Source organism: Gossypium arboreum, chromosome 4 (assembly GCF_025698485.1).
Source record: "Gossypium arboreum isolate Shixiya-1 chromosome 4, ASM2569848v2, whole genome shotgun sequence".
In the NCBI taxonomy this organism is placed as follows: Eukaryota; Viridiplantae; Streptophyta; class Magnoliopsida; order Malvales; family Malvaceae; genus Gossypium; species Gossypium arboreum.
In genome coordinates, this window is record NC_069073.1 from 3,274,599 (window position 1) to 3,297,237 (window position 22,639).

At 33.0% G+C, this 22,639-nt stretch overlaps 1 protein-coding gene across 1 annotated transcript; it reads left to right on the top strand.

The window, feature by feature from the left end:
* The first annotated feature begins 10,439 nt into the window (after positions 1-10,439).
* LOC108458868 (phospholipid-transporting ATPase 1) lies at positions 10,440-16,614 on the top strand. The gene is made up of 8 exons (XM_017758267.2): positions 10,440-10,448; positions 10,530-12,081; positions 12,182-12,488; positions 13,249-13,957; positions 14,056-14,179; positions 14,309-14,528; positions 14,865-15,323; positions 16,147-16,614. The coding sequence occupies exons 1-8, from the start codon at positions 10,440-10,442 to the stop codon at positions 16,364-16,366; spliced, it is 3,600 nt and encodes a 1,199-aa protein (XP_017613756.2). The 3' UTR covers positions 16,367-16,614.
* The last annotated feature ends 6,025 nt before the right edge of the window (positions 16,615-22,639 follow it).

The following is a 22,639-nucleotide window of genomic DNA, read 5'->3' on the forward strand; positions in this document are numbered from 1 at the left end:
CAACGCGTCCCTGAAGGCGGAGCCTTCTCAGCTCAAAAGTTGCTAAAGTAAAGGTCTTCCCCTTCTTATTCGGCCCGATCCCTACGACGAAGGAGAACCCTTCAGCGACGAAACGATGAGCGATTCCGGTAAGGCCTTCTCCCTCCCTTTTATTTTTGTTTTATGTCCACTTTGATTTAATAGATTTGTATTAAAATCAAAAGAAATATTAGAGAAATAAAAGGAAACGAAATGAAAAACAAAGAGAGAAGAATCAGATATCAACCTTTTGTGTTTTTTTTTTATTTCCAGTGTTCGTAAAAAAAAAACATTACAAATGATAGATTTTGGCTTTTAAAAGCCAATTTACAAACCATTCGTTCTATGTTTTTTGTTCTTTAGCTATTTATTTCTTCTGCATGCTCTCTGTTGTTGTGTTGGATTTGATTGCAGGTGTCAGAGGAGTGAAAGGCCGGTGGTTGGCTGGTGAAAAGACGAGGCGGCGTGCGTGGGGACTGAGCGGCTGTTGCATCTTGGAGAAGGGTTGGTGGCTGCTGAAAAAAATAAAGATAGTGGGCTATTAGGGTTAGTTTAGGTAATGGGCTAATAGGGTTTTGGTTTGGGCCAGTTGGGTTTAGTAATTGGGTCACACATATTGTAAATGGACTAAAGAAATTGGACTTTTATTTGGGTTTCTTTATTTTTTTACTTGCCCGGGCCAAAATTGGCTATCACAACATGTATGCTTAGTAACATGAGTATTCACCGATGCATGTCAATATGCATGAAATGATCATGGTATGATTTAGGGTTTTGTAGTACTTCATGCTATTGTGTTGTATGATAACACTTGCATACATTGCACGATATCCGTAGGGAAAACTGTGAATGGATAGATGAAGTTAGGAAGGGAAATAGAGAGTGACACTGTCAGTTATCGTTACGGGCGAAGCTCCGGACCTTGCGGAGGGAACATTGGGTGTTCGACTATCAAGGTTAGGTGGTGTAAAGGAGGTAATAGGAGGAGAATTTAGGAAATAAAAATGATAGAAAGGTATTTACTGTAATGACGGTATCGACTGGTCCTTCGGGGCGAGATTGTGATGACGGTATATGACCTAAGACCATAAATGAAAAACATCATAACAATCTAAGTATAAGGTACGTAGCATAAGGCCATGGATGAAAGATGTCATGACAGCATGGTACAAGGTATATGATATATAGTGTAAGACCATAGATGAAAGACGATGTGGCAACCAAGTATATTAAGTAAAACCATGGATAGAAGACTTCATGGTATCCATAGAGATAGTCTGTAACACCCTAAACCCATATCCGTCGCCGGAACAGGGTTACAGAGTATTACTAGACTTATAACTCAATCAATCAACATTTCATGCACATATTTCATTCAATTCACAAATTATTCATAAACATTCATATGGTCCTTAATATAAGCCCTCGAAGTCCAAAATAATCATTAAAATTAGTTGGGGCTAAACTAGGTACTCAAGAAATTTTTTCAAAAAATATAGAAATTTTTCAAATATACAGGCGACACACGCCCGTGTGGCCATCCACACGGCCAAGCGATACGCCTATGTCCTAGGCCGTGTGGACATTTGATGTGAGGCACACGACCGTGTCCCAGCCCATATCCATCATCGCCGGAACAGGGTTACAGAGAATTACCGGACTTATAACTCAATCAATCAACATTTTATACACATATTTCATTCAATTAACAAATTATTCATAAACATTCATATGGTCCTTAATATAAGCCCTCGAAGTCCAAAATAATCATTAAAATTAGTTGGGGCTAAACCAAGTACTCAAGAAATTTTTTCAAAAAACATAGAAATTTTTCAAAGATGCAGGGGACACACGCCCGTGTGGCCATCCACACAGCCAAGCGATATGCCCATGTCCCAGGCCGCGTGGACATTCGATGTGAGGCACACGGCCGTGTCCCAGCCCATATCGATACTTGTGTAACTCTCTGACTTGGGTCACATGGCCAACCACACGCCCGTGTGCTAGATCGTGTGAACAATGTAAAATTTACAATTTAGGTTTAGGGGTCACACGGCCAAGTTACACGCCCGTGTGCTAGGTCTTGTATCACACACGTTTGAGACACACGTCCGTGTCACTGCTCGTATGAAATTTCCTAAGCATTCTATTTCTATATTTTAAGGATACAAGGGACACACGGCCAAACCACACGTCTGTATGCATGACCGTGTGTCACATACGACTAAGACATATGCCAATGTCTCTACCCTTGTGGATAAAAATTAGGCTATTTTCCAAGCCTTATTTCTCGTCCAAATTGGTACCAACTTAAGTTCAACCATATGCATATGACCATGATATAATAGGCATTAAAAGCAACCCAAAATTAGACTTAAAACATATATCATCACATAAAACATTGAATTTGTTAAATGCACATTCTTCATTTATCATTCATATTCAACTCATTTAAGCAAACATCATTTTCAAAACATAGTATAAAATGTCAACAAGTATTTACAATTATATACACTTACAAAAAATAGTACTCTAGAGTTCATTAAACAAAAGAACACTATCGTTAAATTTGCATCCTATGTACATGCTAAAACAAAACAAAAAAAAAACGTCACCAACTTTGAGTACGAGATTCTCACTGGATGCTGTATCCAATTCTACTATATATATAACCTGCAACATGTAAATCAATTTATCATTAATAGGTTTCATTTATTATCTAAACACAATTCTAACCTCTCTTTAATATGAAATTTTAACTTAGCCAAATAAGATTTCAATTCTCTCAATAATTCAAGTAACTTTTTCATGAGATCAATTAACGATGTGGCACCCAGTGCCTAGCAGTAAGCCACAGAAAGGGGTTACGCCTAGCGCTAGCTGGATTAACCGACGGTAATGAAGGTGAGCCCAGCTCTAGTTGGATTAACCAACAATATTTGCACCCAGTGCTAGTCAGATATAGCGACGATAATAATTATGAGCCCAACTCTATTTGGATAAACCAACGGTAATTGCGCCTAGCGCTAGTCGGATTAACAGACGGTTAGTGCCCAGCACTAGTCATATGAGCTGGCAAAGATTGCGCCCAGTGCTAGTCGAACATATCGACGATTATACAATTGTTTACTTCAACATTTTTTTCCTCACTTATTTTCTTTACTATTATTCAATAACATAGATACATTTTATATCATGAGCAAATTTAACATTACTAATTTAAATGGTAATTAGGAGTAAAATGAAGTTCGAGTCTACGAACTTACCAAAATACGACGGATATCTACTCAGTGATCTTTTCCTTTCCACGGTTGCTACTCGCTCTATTCTTCTCTTGATCTATTTTTAACAATTTAGCTCAATTAATACCATTCTTGTTTCTACTAATATTAATCAAATTTATATTATAACATTTTACTCATTTCTAGTTATTGCTAGTCAATTTCATATCACAACATATTTCATGTATTTAATAGACTTAGCAAATAAGTCCCGATTTTTCCAGCATAATAATAGTCCACTGAAACAGCCCCTATGTTATTTTGACTTAACAACATTTTAGTCCCTAGGAATTATTATCAATAAAATCACTACTCAATATGACCAATTTAATCTACAAAATTTATACTCAAATCATCACCTCAAAAACATTTAATATTCAACAAAATAATCCCAAACCTTTAAGTTTCTCATCCATGGTAACTTTCATAATTTTCATTCATTCTTGAAATTTCAACATGCGTGACCTAACTCATAGCATTGTATTATCAAAAACATAAAATTTCATGCCAAGATACTAAACCTTACTTACAATTTTATACATGCATTAAACACCCATGGCTGAACATTCTTCTTCTTTTCTTCCTCTAATTTTCGGCAGCAAGAGAAACAAAGACTTTCACTCTACCTTTCTATCTTTTTTTTCACCTACTTTCTCTTTTATCTTCTATTATTATCATTTTATTCATTACTTTATTTCCTTTTCTTTTATTTATTCACTTCTCTTTCATATATAATAGTTATCCTATTATAATTATTAATGATATAACCTATATATCTATATTAGTCTCATAAACATCCACTAACTCCATTTGACTAACATAAGAAATAGACTATTTATTCAAATAGTTCTAGCAACTATTTCTCTTTTCATGGTTAATATAGTCCCTAACAATTAAAATTTATCAAATTAACATTAAATTAAATTCTAAACTAATTTCCAAAAAATATAATATTAATATATTTAAACTTGACACACAAAGGCGGGGTCCCGAAAGTACGTTTTTCAACATCCCCCAACTTTCAGGTCATTACATAGTTCGCTGGGATAGTAAACACAAAACAAATAGTCCGCCAAGATAGTAAACACCGGGAGGTCCGCCAGGATTAAAGGAATACTTAGTGAGAGGGGTCTTACTAAGAAAACCAAAGGAGTTCGCCAGAATGCAAGTGCAGATAGTCCACTAGGATGTTAAACATTGGGATTACGCTAAGTCAGACCATGGCGGTATAGCGTTACGACATTATGGAAAGTCCGTTGGGATAGTAAACATAGATAAGTTCGCCAAGATGTAAAACGTGAGACCCTAACGAGGAAGTTCACCACCTAGAAAGAACAATATGAATGACACGATAAATTACCAATATGTATAAAAGAGGCTTACTAGAAAGGCATAAACCACCTAGATAATACAGAAACTCACCAAATGTGATATGGGATGGAACCATGGACATGTAAATGAATTCGCCAAGGAAAAACCTAAGGAAGAGTGAGCCATTAGGTACTGACTAACATTTTACGGACGTCGTGGGAAAATAACTAGAAATGGAAAAGCCCTATAAGGTCTATAAGACAGGTATGAAATCACCCTGATCTGGGAGTTCAAATATTCGCTAAATCTTCCAATCAAGATGGCCAATAAGAATGATTTAAAAGGGGTTTCACCCCGAATAAAAGTTCCAACACGTGCAGAACCGTAAGAAAGACTCAATGAGGGTAACGCAGTAAGAATCCACCAACTGGGACGGATCATCCGACAGACCACCACTATAGCACGAGGAATGCTAAGCATTGGCTACACCAAGATGTCCATGATACTTCTAAAGATACATAGAGAGTTTTAAAATTTTTTATTTTATTTCTTATCTCCTGTACTAGATAATATGTATAGCATTACTGAATGGAATCTCACTAAGTTTGTCTAAACTTACGTTTGAACCATATGGTTGCAAGGTTAAGGTTTGACTCAAGGATTGTGATAGGGGAATCAAGCCAGACATAGCCAGACCCATGTGAATTGGGGTAGCTGTTTCATGCATATAGAGGGGCACCCTTAAAGGCCATGCCTCGGGGATTTGTTGAGTATAACCATAGTAAATTCATGTCTCGTTAAGCTGTAAATGATTGCTATAGTCTTTTAGGTTGGAAGGGTGGCATAAGCCCAATTCTTGTATGGAATAGTAATTATTTCAATGTTTAGAATGAAAAGTTATTATTGTTATTTCTTATGAAAATTTGGTAATGGGTACGAGTAGATACTATGGCTAGGATTGCAAATAATCAATTAGGAATTTAATAAGATATGACAGGTAATTGTAGCATCCGGTATCCAAACTTGGTGAGCGGGTCGAGTATGAATGTTACAATTAAATTGACAAAAAATGTAAACATAGAGGGCTAAATTTATCATTATGCCTTAATTATATTACTAAGTCAACATTAAAAACAATTTATTAGTATATTAATAAATAAGATGTGATAATAAAAAAATAATATTAATTAACGTTGACCTTAATCTCGTTATAGGTTCTTATCGTATCTGCTTTTTTTGATACAATACCTATAAACTACTCATAGCCTTTCTTCAACCCTTAAATAGGAGGATAATGTGCTTTAACGTACTAGAACCTACATCTTCTTGCACTCGTAACAACATCAATGCCAATCAAGCTAAGTCTTAATCGACATTCGATTATTTTTAAACGATTTTTTAATGTGTTGTTGCATATAATTCATGAATCAATTTTATACCGATCTATTTTAAAATTTTTATTTTACTAATTTTAAATGTGAAGATTTAAGTATTTTATTTTATTTTAAATGACAATTTTAACCATTTGTTGAATATGAGTATGATTAAAATAAGTACTAGACTCATCCAAAGAAAATTTAAAACATTATTTTATTATATGATCCGTAATAGATAAGATCTGTTCTTTTATATATTTGATTATTTTATTTAAAGTAGTTGTTCCATACCGATAAGTGTTGGATATAATGAATAATAATAAGGTATATTTGACTTTTAAAACGAGAACTTGGGTTCAAACCTTGACAACGGTATTGTTAAGACGGACAGACATGAACCTCAAAAGAATTAATCTTTATGAATTATAAAACGGATATGAAATATAAAACGGATATGAAAAATACCTTAATTCCATAGAAAAAAAAGTTGATCCATATGATAGTTCATATCTATCTATTTTAAAAAGAATTGTGCTAGATTTTGTATTATATATTAAAGCAATTTTCTTAAATTTAATTTTCATAATTATATTAATATTAATATTAGTAGTTTATTACAATGGTTAAATAAAATTATAATTTCACATATTTTAATAATTTTATAAAATAAAATAAATTACAACTTCTATTATATATCATTTCTAATAATGGTAAAAAAATATTATTTTTAATCTAATATCCTTAATAGTAATTTTCTATTCTCACCTCACCACTACAACCACGTTTGAATCTAAACACATACCTTCTTGTTGTTTTTAATCTCACGTATCCAATTTCACTTTTACCATTATTTTTAACTTCATTAGAAACAAACACACCGTTCATCCGACGAAAACCTAAATCAACTTAAAATTTTTGCCTGATTAATACAATTAAATTATTTAATAGAATGATTAATTTATTAAAATATTAATAAAGATGCAAAAGTAATTGAGAATAGCATTTCAAATAGAAATAATAAATTAAAAGTGGAATAATATTTTCGTTTGTGGTAATGGAATATAAAATACACCACAACATATGCAAATTTTGATTAAATAGATTCCAAACACTTTGTAAAAAAAAAAAAAAGAACCCATTCCTTTCAATAATAATAATTAATTAATAAAAACCCAATTAAGCAATAAAAATTTGACCACTAAGTTTTATTTACTTATTTATTAAACAAATGGTTATTTTAAAATTACCTATATTATTTTTAACATTAATTTCATTAAAGGTTGTTATTATTATATCCATTGTTTTTAATAGAGAAAAGATTGTATGAAACTGTTATTCCACGTCATTCTTATCTCTTTTCAATGAAAGAATAATAAATCAATTTTTTCTCTTGATTTTAGTGTTTAACACAATTTCATACAATCCTTTCTTTTTTTAATATAATACCTAGAACTATCAATAACTGTTCCCTAATTCTTAAAAAGAAAGATAATGTACTTCAACACACTTGAACTCACATCTCTATGCACTGATAATAATACTGATACCAATCGAACTAATACTCAATCTATTTAAATATTATTTAAAAAAAAGCATTTGTCTTTTTACGGGTAGATATTAGTAGGTGAGCGTACGCTAATTCTATATTCGATATTCTATGGTTATTCTAGGAGACAAATAATGCTAAACTGCTAAATCCAATTACTTGTAAAAATATTAATGATGAGTAAAGATTCTTCAATAATTATCAAAATAAAAACTAATTAAGTCCTGTTTCTTTAGCAATTATTATATCTCATTTAAACGTCACAAAATTAATTAAATAAAGAAGCTGTCTATTCTCAAAAAAGCAAGTGATCCAAGAACAAAAAAATAAAGTTACCTTTCATTTCGTATTTAAAATTAAATATACCGAATTCCATGTGTTAATTTGATAGTTAGGGTGTTTACTGTTTTAAATGTAATTTGAGTTCGAGTCGCGTTAGTTGTGTTGCTGTTAAAGCTTAGCCCTCCTCTTGTAATTCAAAAAAAAAATATTAGGTGTAATAATAACATATATTGTACTTTAAAAAAAAATATAAGTTTGAAAATTGGAGACAATATTGTTGGGAGAGATAACCATAAATCATTGAAAAAAGATTAACATTTGTGCTGACGATAATTTTTGACCTCTAAATTTGGTACACTTTGACGCTTGAACTTGACAAATATGTTTATTTTGGTTCTTAAACTTAAAAATTATAAAAAGTTTGATGATGTGATAAATTGAGATTGTGCCACATTTAGTGTTTTAATAATCGGACCGGTAGTTGAACAGGTCAGATTATCGATTCACAATTTAATCAGTTCGATCGTCGGACCAACAATAAAAAAATTATAAGCAGTTCAACCAATTTAAAGCAATTTGTTTCCAAGCCAATTGGTTCAATTCCTTTGTTTGAATCGTTATATCGATCGATTCTCGATCTGTCCAATTTGTTAATGTTCTGGTAACTATAGTCACATCATCAAATCTTGACAGAAATTAAATTAATAGACCAAAGTCGATTTAATTATCAAATTCAAAAGCTAAAATGGAGAAAAGAATACAAATACAAAAATATACCTTAGTTGTAAAATAATGGTATGGCCTTCTAGATAACTATAAGTGGACACATAAATAAATGGCAACAATAAAAAACACGTGAATAATTTGTTTATTATGAAACTACAGAATCAATTAATTTTCTTATTAAAGAAATAGGAAAAATAGCAGCCAAATTTGATTAATTTAATAAATAAATAAATAAAGTAGTTGTTAAAACTTAACAATAAAGAAATATCAAACAACTTTGTAATTTCTTTCTGCCAACTTTCCTTAATGGAAGCATCCTTTAATTAATGCCAATCAATTCTCTTTTCTAATTTTGGATTTTTCTCATCATTATTTTTTTCTTATTCGTATATTTTATTAATATTTTATAATAGAAAATCACTCATTTGTTATAATACCTGCCACTATCGTCTAATCAATCGATTAATTGAACTAAATTAATATTAATCGAATTTTTAATTTTTAACCGTTAATTAAATTGAATTTTTTTAAAAAATTAATTAAACCAAAATATTTTAATTAATTCTGTCAATTAACTGAAATTTATAAGCTTTGTTTTGGTTAAAACAAGTATAAAACACATAAAAATTAAATTTATAATTTTCATTTGACTAGATTAACCGAACTAGTAATAACTTAATACATATAATATATAATATATAATATTATTTATTAAGTTTGATTAATTATCAGATTTCAAACTGAATTAACCATTAATCAAAACTCCAAAAAACCTTTAATCGACCAATTAATCGAATTAGATCAATTCAATCAATTACTTCAGCTTTAACCGAAGTTTGAACATCCCTAGTGACACCCTCTTTTTCCTCTAATCATGACCCAATCATTAGTGTTTTTTTAAAAAAAATTAAAAACTTATGATTGGGTCATAATTAGGGGGAAAAACGGTGGTGCAGTCGGTTGGTTAGGCGGCACTGACGGGTATTATAACAAACGGATCTTTTTCGTATATAATTTTACTATTTTCTTAATTAATTAATATTTTAAATTATTTATATAAAAAATAAGAGGGTGGATAAATTTATTATGAAAATATTTTATATAAAAATGAAACTCTATTATTTTAATTTCATTTAAGTTTCTTAACTTGTTTTATCCAAAAACATTTAATATAATTAAATAAAAAGAGTTTGCATTCAAAGCGTGTAGAAACAAGAATATTATGGTGTAAATGCAAAGTGAGCCCCTAGACTTTCTAGAAATAGAAAAAGTAAGATATTGAGTTTCTCTCACTATCGAAGAACCTTCTTCTACGTGAAGACCAGGTTTAGGTAATCTTCAAGACTTGATTGTCAAATGAGAAAAATGGTTGGGTTTTGAATATTGATTCTTCCATTGTCGCCACCCCATTAAGACTCTTCCTTACTCTTTCATTGCAAAAGCCGCCCTCCCACTCCTCTCCTTTCCATTTGCAAATGCCTTTGACTTTGGACATTTCCCTCTTTCAAACACGCCTTTACACCAACAACAACAGATTACAAAGCAGCCCTCTTAACCTCACCCTCTCCCTTTCATTGTACAGATATCCTCTCATCCCTTTCAATTTCAATTTCTTGTTGCTAAAGTTACTTTTAAATTATATTCCCACCACGATCATCAACTCAAGGTTCTTCCTTCCTTCCTACCTTTCTTTCTTGTTTGTTCTTGTATTTGTATCATGTGTTCATGTGTGTAAATTATTTTGGGTGTATCTTACTCTGCTGAATTTGAATTCTGGGTTGTTTTTTTGTTTCTTAATATCTTTTGCTGAAGTTTGGTCTTTTAGCAAATTTGTTTCAAATCATATTCTGGGTATCTTTCGTGAATTTTGTTTTTTTCTTGACCTTTGAGCTGCTGGAGATGTCTTTGGTCCATAGATCATAGCCTCAAAAGTGGTTTCTCTAGAATTTTTTTTTTTTGTTACTTTATTTTATACCCCTCTGATTTTAGAGAAGAAAGTTGAACAAGGGGGATCCTGGATTTGTTTCTGGGATGGACTCAAAAACCCCTGTTGAGAATTTGTGTTGTATTGAACCTGCCTTAAGTTCCTCATCAAGGAGGAGTAATTTTTCTGCTCGTTCCAAATCTTTGGGAGGGAGTTCGATTAGAGAAGTGAACTTTAGTGATGTGGGACCAAAGCCTGTGAGATATGGATCTCAAGGTGCTGAGTCAGAGACATATAGCATGTCACAGAAAGAGATCAATGATGAAGATGCTAGGCTGGTACATATAAATGATCCTGTCAACACAAATGAGAGGTTTAAGTTTGCTGGGAATTCTATTCGGACCGCGAAGTACTCAATCCTAACATTTTTGCCTAGGAACTTGTTCGAGCAGTTTCATAGAGTTGCCTATGTATACTTCCTTGTGATCGCAGTGCTCAATCAGCTGCCTCAGCTTGCTGTATTCGGCCGTACAGCTTCCATTTTGCCATTGGCATTTGTCCTTCTGGTTACGGCTGTTAAAGACGCATACGAGGACTACAGGCGCCATAGGGCAGACAGGATTGAGAATAATAGGCTAGCATTGGTTTTGGTTAATAATGAATTTCAGCAAAAGAAATGGAAGAACATTCAGGTTGGTGAGATAATCAAGATTCAAGCTAATGAAACTATTCCTTGTGATATGGTTCTACTCTCAACTAGTGAACCGACAGGAGTTGCATACGTGCAGACTACTAATTTGGATGGAGAGTCTAATTTGAAGACACGATATGCCAAACAGGAGACTCTTCAGAAGATTCCTGAAAAGGAAAATGTTTCTGGGTTGATCAAGTGTGAGAAACCCAACAGGAACATATATGGGTTTCAGGCTAACATGGAAGTTGATGGAAAACAAGTGTCCCTTGGTCCCTCTAATATTATACTTCGTGGCTGTGAGCTCAAAAACACTACTTGGGCAGTTGGGGTTGCTGTGTATGCTGGCAGTGAGACCAAAGCAATGCTTAACAACTCAGGGGCTCCATCAAAGAGGAGCCGACTTGAGACCCATATGAACTTGGAGATCATCTTCCTTTCACTGTTTCTTGTTGCATTGTGTACAGTTGTCTCTGTCTGTGCTGCTGTTTGGTTGAGACGCCACAGGGATGAGTTGGATTACTTGCCCTTTTATAGAAGAAAGGACTTCTCTGAGGATGAAGAAAAAAATTATAATTATTATGGATGGGGATTGGAAATATTTTTCACATTCCTCATGTCAGTAATTGTGTTTCAGATAATGATTCCTATCTCACTGTATATTTCCATGGAGTTAGTCCGGGTCGGTCAGGCTTACTTTATGATTCGAGATGCTGAGATGTATGATGAGTCTTCAAATACAAGATTTCAGTGTAGGGCTTTGAATATAAATGAGGACTTAGGACAAATAAAATATGTTTTCTCTGACAAAACTGGTACGCTTACTGAGAACAAGATGGAATTCCAGTGTGCAAGCATTTGGGGAGTAGATTACAATGGTGGAAAGGCAACTTCACAAGATCAGAAAGATGGCTACTTTGTCCAAGGTAAACAAAAAATTTATCTCTGGTAATACGTCTGTTAGAAAGAAATTTATTTGAGGTTTGTTTAGCATTTTCTAACTTAAACTCTTTTATTCTTATCTAGCGGATGGGCAGGTTTTGAGGCCGAAGATGGTCGTAAAGACTGACCCTGAGCTTCTACAATATGTTAGGAATGGAAAAGAGACAAAAGAAGGCAGTTATGTCCATGATTTCTTCCTTGCACTGGCAGCTTGCAATACTATTGTGCCAATAATTGTGGATACACCTGATCCTACTTTGAAGTTGATAGATTACCAAGGCGAGTCTCCAGATGAACAGGCGTTGGTTTATGCTGCTGCAGCATATGGATTTATGCTGATAGAGCGAACCTCTGGCCATATTGTTATTGACATTCAAGGAGAAAGGAAAAGGTAAATATCAAGTGCTGACTTCTATCTTCTTAGTTTTGTTTCCACCATTTCTGTTGTATCATTATATTGTGATAACCTCTGCCAGCATCAATACAGGAATTGCTACTAGATTTGTTTTGAGTTTTTGGTGTCGGTATTTACTGTAAATGCTTGAACAGAGTGCTTTAATTGTGATAGGAACTTCTAGAGGGTCAAAATTTTATGGAAAATATTATACCATGAAGCAGACATGTGAATTTCCTTTATTTTTCTGGATAGTCAGTATATATATTTCCTTTGGAGAAGCTTCCTCTACTACTTTTGCAACAATAAAGTGATGGTTTGAAAACTACATTCTTAATCTGCACAAGTGAAAATAACTAGTATTTCTTGGGAAGGAGCTTGATCGACTTCTATGAACTTTATTTTTCATGGATTAATCTTAGTTTTATATTGTTTGAGGTTATTGGCATTTTTTTATGTTAATCTTTACATGTTTACCAAGTACTGAGGTAGGTGAAATGTATGTAAATACCTATTTGGATTTAGTATCATCATTTTTTTCTTTCCTTTTTTTTAAAAAAAAAAAATTTCAAGACACTTGGAGGTTGGGATATTGTAATATTTAGGGACTGGCATTGAAAATTCTCTTGCTTTGGGAGAAGAAAAGTGTATATATACTATATAGTATATAATCATACTAAAGGAATGCTGGTTGTACTCCTGGACTTCATTTATATTAAGTTTTCATTGTTGAATAAAAATGTTTTGGGTCATGCAGGTTCAATGTTTTGGGTTTGCACGAGTTTGATAGTGATCGGAAGAGGATGTCTGTTATATTGGGGTTCCCAAACCAATCCGTTAAAGTGTTTGTAAAAGGAGCTGACACAACAATGTTTAGTGTCATAGACAGATCTCTGAATACGAGTATAATTCGTGCAACCGAAGCCCATCTGCAGTCTTACTCCTCAATAGGCTTGAGAACACTCGTCATTGGGATGAGAGAACTGAGTACTTCAGAATTTGAGGAATGGCATTCTGCATTTGAGGTGGCTAGCACTGCTTTAATGGGTAGAGCCAGATTGCTTCGTAAGATTGCAAGCAATATCGAAAGCAATCTTTGCATATTAGGTGCCTCTGGTATCGAAGATAAACTACAGCAAGGAGTTCCAGAAGCCATTGAGTCTCTTAGAACAGCTGGGATCAAAGTATGGGTGTTGACTGGGGACAAGCAAGAAACTGCCATATCAATTGGATACTCCTCAAAGCTGTTGACCAGTAAAATGACACAAGTTATAGTTAACAGCAACTCTAAGGAATCATGCAGAAAGAGTTTAGAAGATGCCATCATCATGTCTAAGAAACTTACAACTACGTCTGGCACTACAAATGAAACTGGTAGAACTTTGGGAACTGGTTCAACACCTGTAGCATTGATTATTGATGGTACCAGCCTTGTTTATATTCTTGACAGTGAACTCGAAGAAAGGGTAAGGAGTCGTCAACTTGCCGTTGTTTTTTTTTTTTTTTTTCACTTTTCTACTATCCTGCATGGTGATGTGACTTTATTATTCATCTTTGCTTGCAGCTCTTCGAGTTAGCCTGTAATTGTTCTGTGGTTTTGTGTTGTCGGGTGGCCCCATTACAGAAAGCCGGAATCATTTCCCTTGTAAAGAAGAGGACCTCAGACATGACACTTGCCATTGGAGATGGTAATCATCATTCTCTTGATTTTCTAATCATAATCTTACGATAAAAAAAGAGAATGGTAATCATCATTCTCTTGAATTTCAGTTGATTTCGTTTTGCTGATTTAAGCAATGCTACTGGATGCTTCACAGGTGCTAATGATGTTTCAATGATCCAAATGGCGGATGTGGGAGTTGGCATTAGTGGCCAAGAGGGTAGGCAAGCTGTAATGGCATCCGATTTTGCAATGGGTCAGTTCAGATTCTTAGTTCCTCTGTTGTTTGTCCATGGGCATTGGAATTACCAGCGGATGGGCTACATGATACTATACAATTTTTACAGGAATGCAGTGTTCGTCCTTGTTCTATTTTGGTGAGTTATTTTATTTTCCAGATACAAATCTTCTTATGTGTACTAAATGCTGATATTCAACCTACAATAGATGGTTGGCTTAGGGACGGTATCTTTTTGTCCTAACGAGGCCAAAAGTGGGGTTGAGGCAATAAAATGTCATCATTTCATATATACATATGTATAGTAAAATTCTTCCTTTGCTCCATTAGGATAAAGATATTTGATTTTTTTATCCCTATTTATTCAAGATTATAATTTCCACTTTTGGAATAGACTTGGAATCAGATTTTGGTCAATTAGTGTGGATTTTCATCTATGGATGAGCACTTTTTTACTTCTCTATGTTCTTTGCAGGTATGTGCTCTTCACTTGTTTCACTTTGACCACTGCAATCAATGAGTGGAGCAGTGTGTTGTATTCTGTAATCTACACATCGGTGCCTACAATTGTTGTCGGTATTCTTGACAAGGACCTAAGTCGACTCACACTTTTAAAGCATCCTCAGCTGTATGGGGCCGGGCACCGAGATGAATGCTATAACAAAACACTCTTTTGGATAACAATGCTCGATACTCTCTATCAAAGTGTGGTTGTCTTTTTCATTCCTCTTCTCGCATACTGGGGCAGCACCATTGATGCTGCAAGTATTGGAGATCTTTGGACTCTTGCAGTAGTTATATTGGTTAATTTACACTTGGCCATGGATGTCATCCACTGGAATTGGATAACTCATGCAGCCATTTGGGGATCTATAATTGCAACTTTTATTTGCGTTATCGTTATAGATGCTATACCATCTTTAGTTGGTTACTGGTAAGCCCTTTTACATCAGATTTATTTTAATTAAGCATGTAGGTGAATAGTGTCAAGATAATAGTTTTTGACAGTTTCCACATTAACATATCTAAAAACATTATTATTTTTCCTTACCTGCTATACAACAGAAGTATTCTACTAAAATATATATACTAGTGCATTCATATAGAGGTGGCAATTAGGTGTTGTTGGGTGAGTTATTTTAGGTTTAGGTCTGGATTTTTTAGGGATCAGGTTCTCTGATTCTTTGCGTCTGAGTCTTTCGTTTTATTCATCTCGAATTAGATTACGTTTGGGCTCTTGGACAGGTTTTCAGGTTCAAGTTTACTTTGTTACCTCCATGTAACATATAGATGTGCTTTGGAGTGTTTTTTTGCATATAAATATTGTTGTCCCCAAGTTTCAGAGTTTCCGTGCTCTTAGCTGTAGCCATGAGGTTATTATCTACAGTGTTCCAACTCTTTTTTTTTTAAGTACCCATGTCGAACATATTTTCAGACATTGGTATGAGGCCTCCAAGGACCTACCAAATACATGGAAAAACTTTGAAAATGTTGAACATACTCATGTCAGATACATACTCGTATCCACCACATACCTGAGTTCGAGTAAATATAGGTTATTATGTTCTAGGCCTTATGAAATTGGCAATAATTAATGGTATAAGAACTGTCTGCAATTGATTCTACATTATAAGGCTAATGAGTTGCCATAAATTAGCATGCCAACCATGCATTTTAGTAAATGATTCATTTGAAGTTAGTTAAATTTGCTTGCTTATAGTTTCTGATCCTTGGCAGCCTATTATTTGTTTTGACAGGGCCATTTTTGAAATTGCGAAAACCAGATTGTTTTGGTTCTGTTTACTTGCCATCATTGTCACTGCACTAATACCTCGATTTGTCGTGAAAGTTCTTTATCAGTTTTATGCACCTTGCGATGTTCAGATTGCACGGGAAGCAGAGAAGTTTTGGGCTCAGAGTCAGTCTGCAGCTGTAGAAGTAGAAATGAGTCCGATCTTGGACCATCCAAGGCGATGATAAGGTGATTTTGTTCCTTCTTTTGACCATATTTCTTTCTTGTAAAGTATCATGCTCTTTAGGCTTCTGCAGAGTATTAAATTTCATCGTCAGATTTTCATTGATTGCTATCCAAAGGATAGAATTAATATACCTTAGGTTTGTATTTTTTATTGTATAAAATGAATATAAATTAGCATTGTTTATAGACAAAGAAATCATACACAGAAACATACACGCAGATTTCAATGAATACATTTTGATTGCCATTTTTTGTTGTCCATTCAAGGTTCTCTCGTATGTTCATATTTGCTTTAATTCTGAATTAATTTTCGTTAGAAACGCCAATATTAGTTGGTATATTTTGCACATTGGAATCGTCAATGATGGCAACTGTCGTCATTGACGTGTTTTCGAACTTGTTGATTCAAAGAGTAGGGGGCGGAGATAGGTGGTTCACCCTTTTTAGGATAGAGTGAAAGAGTGAAAGTGTGGTTGGAGTAAAAGATAGGGAGAAGAAGACAGAGCTTGGAGTGAGATAGTAAAAGAGGAGATGTAGGTTGCTTGCATCCAATCTTAAGCCATGAGGCTTATCTACATGTTATGCCCTGTCCTGAGGTATCAAGTGTCGGGTCACTATTGGTGGGCCAGGGGTAAGTGGTCAAGGAGTCTGGTGCCATAGGTTTAAGTAGAGTAGCGCTGTGACGTGCCTTGAGTAATATTGGATGGGACGTGATAGTTGAGATCTGATGTGACGGTTAATGAGTGAGTCCACTTAAGTAAATTGTAAGTTGAGAGGTCCCTCTGGGCCAATCGTACCGTTCATGGATTGACTTTTTAGAAAATATAATATTTTTAGTATTTGAATGATTCTGTGCAAAATATTTTTTGTTGTTTGATACGTTTTCCTAAAAATATTTTCTTAACTGAAAAAGTTATAATAATGGTATAAAACTAATAAAATTTATACATGTTGAAGTTAATCTCACTTCTTGTGGCATTTTTCTTTTCAATTCTTTTCCTAGTTTAATGTATGAAGGAATTTGACCAATAACCAAATATTTCTCATCTTTTCTTAATTTAATGTATGGTAGAATTTAACCAATAACCAATGTACTAGGTATCCACAAAGTTAAAATAAATGGAAAACCACTGAATACAAGGCCAAAGGAAAGCTATAAGAAACAGAAAGTAACTCATGGAAAAGTCACATAGTAAAGCCAAGCAGCAAGCACCAAAAGCAACAACAGGGTGGTATGAGTAGTCACCAAGCTGCATAAAACATTTCTGATAAAATGCATCCTGATTTTGCTAAAGAATCAGCCATCCCAATCTAACTTCATGAAACATCTCCAATAACAATTTTGACTTCCATCCTTTGTTGGAATATTTTAAATATATATATAGTGTTTCAATAGTTACAAATGAAAAGTTATAAATAATCAAAAGTTATGTCCCTATAAATAAGTTATAAATAGTCATAATTATTTAAGTAGATATCTATTGAATAATTATTTTTATTGCTAATGATATGAGTATCCATTTGAGTAGTTTTGCCCCTATGAATTTTTGTAGGATACACCCAAAGCATATAAACAAAATCTGTTCTATTTCTCTCACCATCTTTTATATTCCTAGATTGTTCTATAAAGAATTACTGTAAAATTTCTTTATAAAAATTGATATCCTTGTTATGCTCTGCTCAGTACTCAGTAGACTGTTTCCGTTAATGTAAATCGTAGATAGTCATTGAGCTTCATTGTATCCTCAAGGTTCATTTACCAGTAACTCTTTTGCACACTATAATATAAGTGGGAATGAATAGAACCTTAAAGAAAATGATATTGTTACACGCCTTGAAACCTTCATTAATTTCTCATAAGTTTATTTCTATCTCCATACACTAATAATTTTAAGGTTCTATTTTCGCAATTTATGAAAAATTAAAGAAGACTTGTCTGCTCACCACGCATTCACATGCCACTACAAGCATGGTACTATGAAGATAGATATATGCAATTATGGTTGCATGATGATAAGTGATCTTATCAAATTTTGATTTAGAAATATCTTTCTCGCAAAAAAATGTACGTCATTTTTTTTTACTCTTATTGCATAATTAGATTTCAATTGTTATATTTATTGAATTGCATTATGCAAAAGATTTAGGTGTCTCATGCATCAATTACTTGAAAAAAAAATCAAATGTTTCATTGTAATATATATTATATATCTTACAAGAAAAGAAAGAAAGAAAGAAATAAGATAGAATGAAAATGCACATTTGGAAAAGGTTGAATGGTGATGACATTGTTCAACATGCTTCTGTTCAACAAAAGCATTATGACCATCCGGGTGAGCCGTTCCAAATTGAAAAGTTGCGTCACTAGGTCCAACGAATACTTGTAACGAATACTTGTAAAAGGTTGAATGAATAGTTTCTTGAAATCCAAAAGTGCAACTTAAATAATGATTTTTTTAAAGAGTCACTTAGGCACCTATTAATTTTTTATAAATAAAAAAAAGTTTGAAGAATTGAAATTTAATTCATTACATCTAATTTGTGAGTGAAACTCTTTGGTAAAAAATATTCTTTCCTTTTCATTATATATATTGAACTCTAGATATTGAATTATTTGTTTACTCAAATCATGATATTAATAACTAGCATTTGGATGATATTAATGAGACATTATTTTCATTGCTAAAATGAAAGTTTGTAGATGATCATATAATATAAATAATTATGGTGGTTGTTTTTGTTAAATAACCTTAAACTAAATGAGTTTTAAATATGATTGCACATTTTTTTCTATGCTATAAAGTTTGGATTAGAAGTGATTTTGACTAGAAATGAAATAAGTCATATGCATGGTTAATTTTCTAGCCAATGTAGAATAGTGGAAAGCATTGGCTTGTATAATAAGATCACTATTCTGGTATGAGATCTTCTAGTGCGTATATATAGGATGATAATCATATATTTAAAATCGAGATGTATATTTATGACGGTGCATGTTAAATTTATATGGCTTAAATATGATCTATAAACTCATTATTTTATAAAGTTTTGAGATGTAAAATTTGAAATTTATTTTGGAAGCCATAAATCAAAGATCCCGTGAGTATGAAATAGCAAAATAAATGCTATTTAGTGATTGGTTGGGATTAGTCTTCTGTAAATATGGGCGAGTTTGGACAGAATTTAAGCCCATATTTTGGTCTGGGTTGGACTTGGACAAACGTAAAGTATGTTAATATCATGCTTAAGTTTAGCTCGAACCTAACTCAACCCGATCTATGAACACCTCTAAATATATTGGACATATAAAATGTGTTTGGGGAAAAATTGAGCTCCAATTAGTGAACTTTGGGCTTGAAATTTTGTATGTGGGCTTGGGGGCCATTTTCATGATTTTTAAAGGAAACAAAAGGAAGAAAAAGAAACCCCCATCAGCCTACCTTTGCTGCTGCCCATTAGCATTCTTCTCCATGGAGTTCTCTTCATTTTTGTTCAATTTTCATGCTTTTCCATTGAAATTTCTTGGAGAATCTCATCACCCACATTAATTTCTCGTCATAGGCCATCAAAAAACTCTTTCATGAGCTAGAGCTCATCTTCAATCTTCAAATTTCAGCTAGGATTTATGGTATTTCTAGTGTGAAAAAGTGAAAAGAGAAAGCTTCAACAAGAAAAGTTATGATGTATTCTACTTCATTAAGCTTAATATTTGAGAATTTTTATTTGAGAAACCTTTGGAAGCATATAAATATATATATATATTAACTTTTTGTTGTTTTCATGAATATGGGATTATGTGATAATGGTGATAAATGGGGTTTTCAAGCTAAATAAGGATGAAAAAAAGCGTTGGAAAGCTTGATTTGGTGTAAAAAGACATTCAAGAGATAAGTACTATTGGATACTCATACTTTACCTATACCATATAATGTATATTTGATGTAATGTCTTGAAAGTGGTTAAAATAAATAATAAGATGGGATAATGGCCTTAGTTATGGAATGTTGTACTAAGTAAGAATGAAAACTGATTGGATATAAGTGAATGTGTACAAATTATGATTTTAATAAGAATAATTATGTTATTACCATAACAAATTAATGATTAATATTTAATATGTTAATATACCATCTTGGTCAATGAAGGAAATTTGTTTGTGATAATATGTGCATGTTTTATAAATGAAAGTCTACATTAAAAATTGAATATAAAAGGGTTAAAAATAAATTTAGTACATGAATTTGTTCACTTCTTTCAAATTAGTATCTATAATTTTTTTATCCTAGATTAGTACTTAAATTTTTTTTCGTCTACTAGTTTGGTACATGAGCCCAACAGTGTTACGATTTTGCTAACGTAGCAACATTAACCACTCGTGTGCCGCCACATGTTGCACTCCTAATATCCCTTTGACCCGTGTTGACCCGACTCCTTGGAAAAAATAATTAAAGACCTCATTTATTAAAAAAAAATACAAATAAATATTTTCACCGATTACCAAATCGATTGAAAAATAAATCTTTTTGATTGCTTAAAAACCTCTTGGGTTATCCTTGAAGATCAAAAGCCATATTTGATTTTACTTTATTGACATTGAATCCTTTCAATAGTCCCATTTCCATCGTTTGACATTTGTGCGAGTAAGGCTTTCGATTTCATCCTTCAGCCAAACCCTTCCGATTCTGAGAAATTCTTCACCATCTCATTGAAAGAAACCTTGTTTCATCATCGATTAGTCAGGCCTTTCGATTACCCCACAATATTACAAGTATTTGACTCAACCTTTTTGGTTTTTTTTTTCATCATCGATTATTGCATAACTTTTTATTGATTGAATAATTTTTTTTTTTACCATATAGAAAGCATTTTTCATCTTTGTTGTGTTTTTTTGTTGTGTGTTTTTTAAAAAAACAAATCTTTTGTTTTTGACCCATTCTCATAAAGTGACAATTTTTTTTAAGAACATTCAATTTTTTGGTTTAAAGAAAGTTTAACAATTTTTCTTATTATAATTGGTTTAGATATTTTATTGACAACTTTTTGTTTTTTAGATATTTTATTTGTATTATAATTGATTTCTAATTTTTGTTTTTGTTGCCATTTGTGTGTATGCAGAGAAGTCCATACTAAAAGGAATTTTTTTCGAGGGTTAAATAGATTGAAGCTGAAAGGTCATTCGGTTATGTATGTTTGTTATGTATATTACTGTTTATGTATGTATGTATGTATGTATGTTTATCATTGTTTATAATATGTATGTATATTACAATTTATATTATATATGTGTAGTGTTTTATAATGTTTCATGATAAATGTGTGGTGCATATGCATTTGGATGGAACTTTTGTCACAAACCCTTGTGCATCTTATGTTGGAAGGAAAGTGCTGCAATGGGATTTCGACCCAAATTTTTTGTGTTATTACACTTTGTGTGAGATGGTAGTGAAAGCTGGATATAGAGTTGTGAGCAGCTTTGTATATTGTGAGGGTGGGATAGATTTTAGTAAGGGATTGAGTTTTTGCTATAATAATTCATTATTCATAGCAATGATTAACCATATTAGAAAAAGAGGGTCCATATATGTATATGTTGAACACGAGGTAGACACACCTGATGTTGTTGATGATACCATGTTGTTGCCTGCCGCTACGGAAAAGGATGTAAACATATTGGCGTTGGCGAACCAAATTGTAATGAAAAATTAAATTTTAATGAGAAAGTTAATGGTAGGGCCAGGGAAACATTTACCGAGTTAGGTGTGAAATTTAATGTGGGACCAGATTTGGTTGGAAGTGATACATGTGCTTAAAGTGAGGAAAGTTCTTAAAGTAGTGGGATTAGTGATACAGACAACTCATTGGACAGTGAAGAGGCTTTAAGGGTAGAATCTGAGGATGAAGAGGTGAGAAATATCAAGGCTTGATATAGAAAATATTAAGGGAAAAAAAAATCAAAGAGAATGAGTAAATAAGGTTAACTTTGAGGGTCCAAAGGTAGGCGAAGGTAGTGAAAGGGAATAGAATAATTGTGAGGTTTCAAATCAATCAGGTGGAGGAATTGGTTATGTTGATTCATTAGATTTAGGGTCTTATGGAAGTGATTCAGATGGTGAGGTAGTCTGTTGGAGAAGTCGACATTTGTGTTTCGATCCTAATAACCTAATCCCACATTTAAAGCTTAGTATGTTGTTTAGGGGACCAAAAGAATTTAAGATTGCTTTAGCAAAATATGCAGTAAAAAAAGGGTTTGATATTGTCTATCTTAGGAATGC

Coding starts and splice junctions, on each gene's coding strand:
- LOC108458868 (XM_017758267.2), top strand. Junction 13,958..14,055: donor ACAGTGAACTCGAAGAAAGG/GTAAGGAGTCGT, acceptor CTTTGCTTGCAG/CTCTTCGAGTTAGCCTGTAA. Junction 15,324..16,146: donor CCATCTTTAGTTGGTTACTG/GTAAGCCCTTTT, acceptor TTGTTTTGACAG/GGCCATTTTTGAAATTGCGA.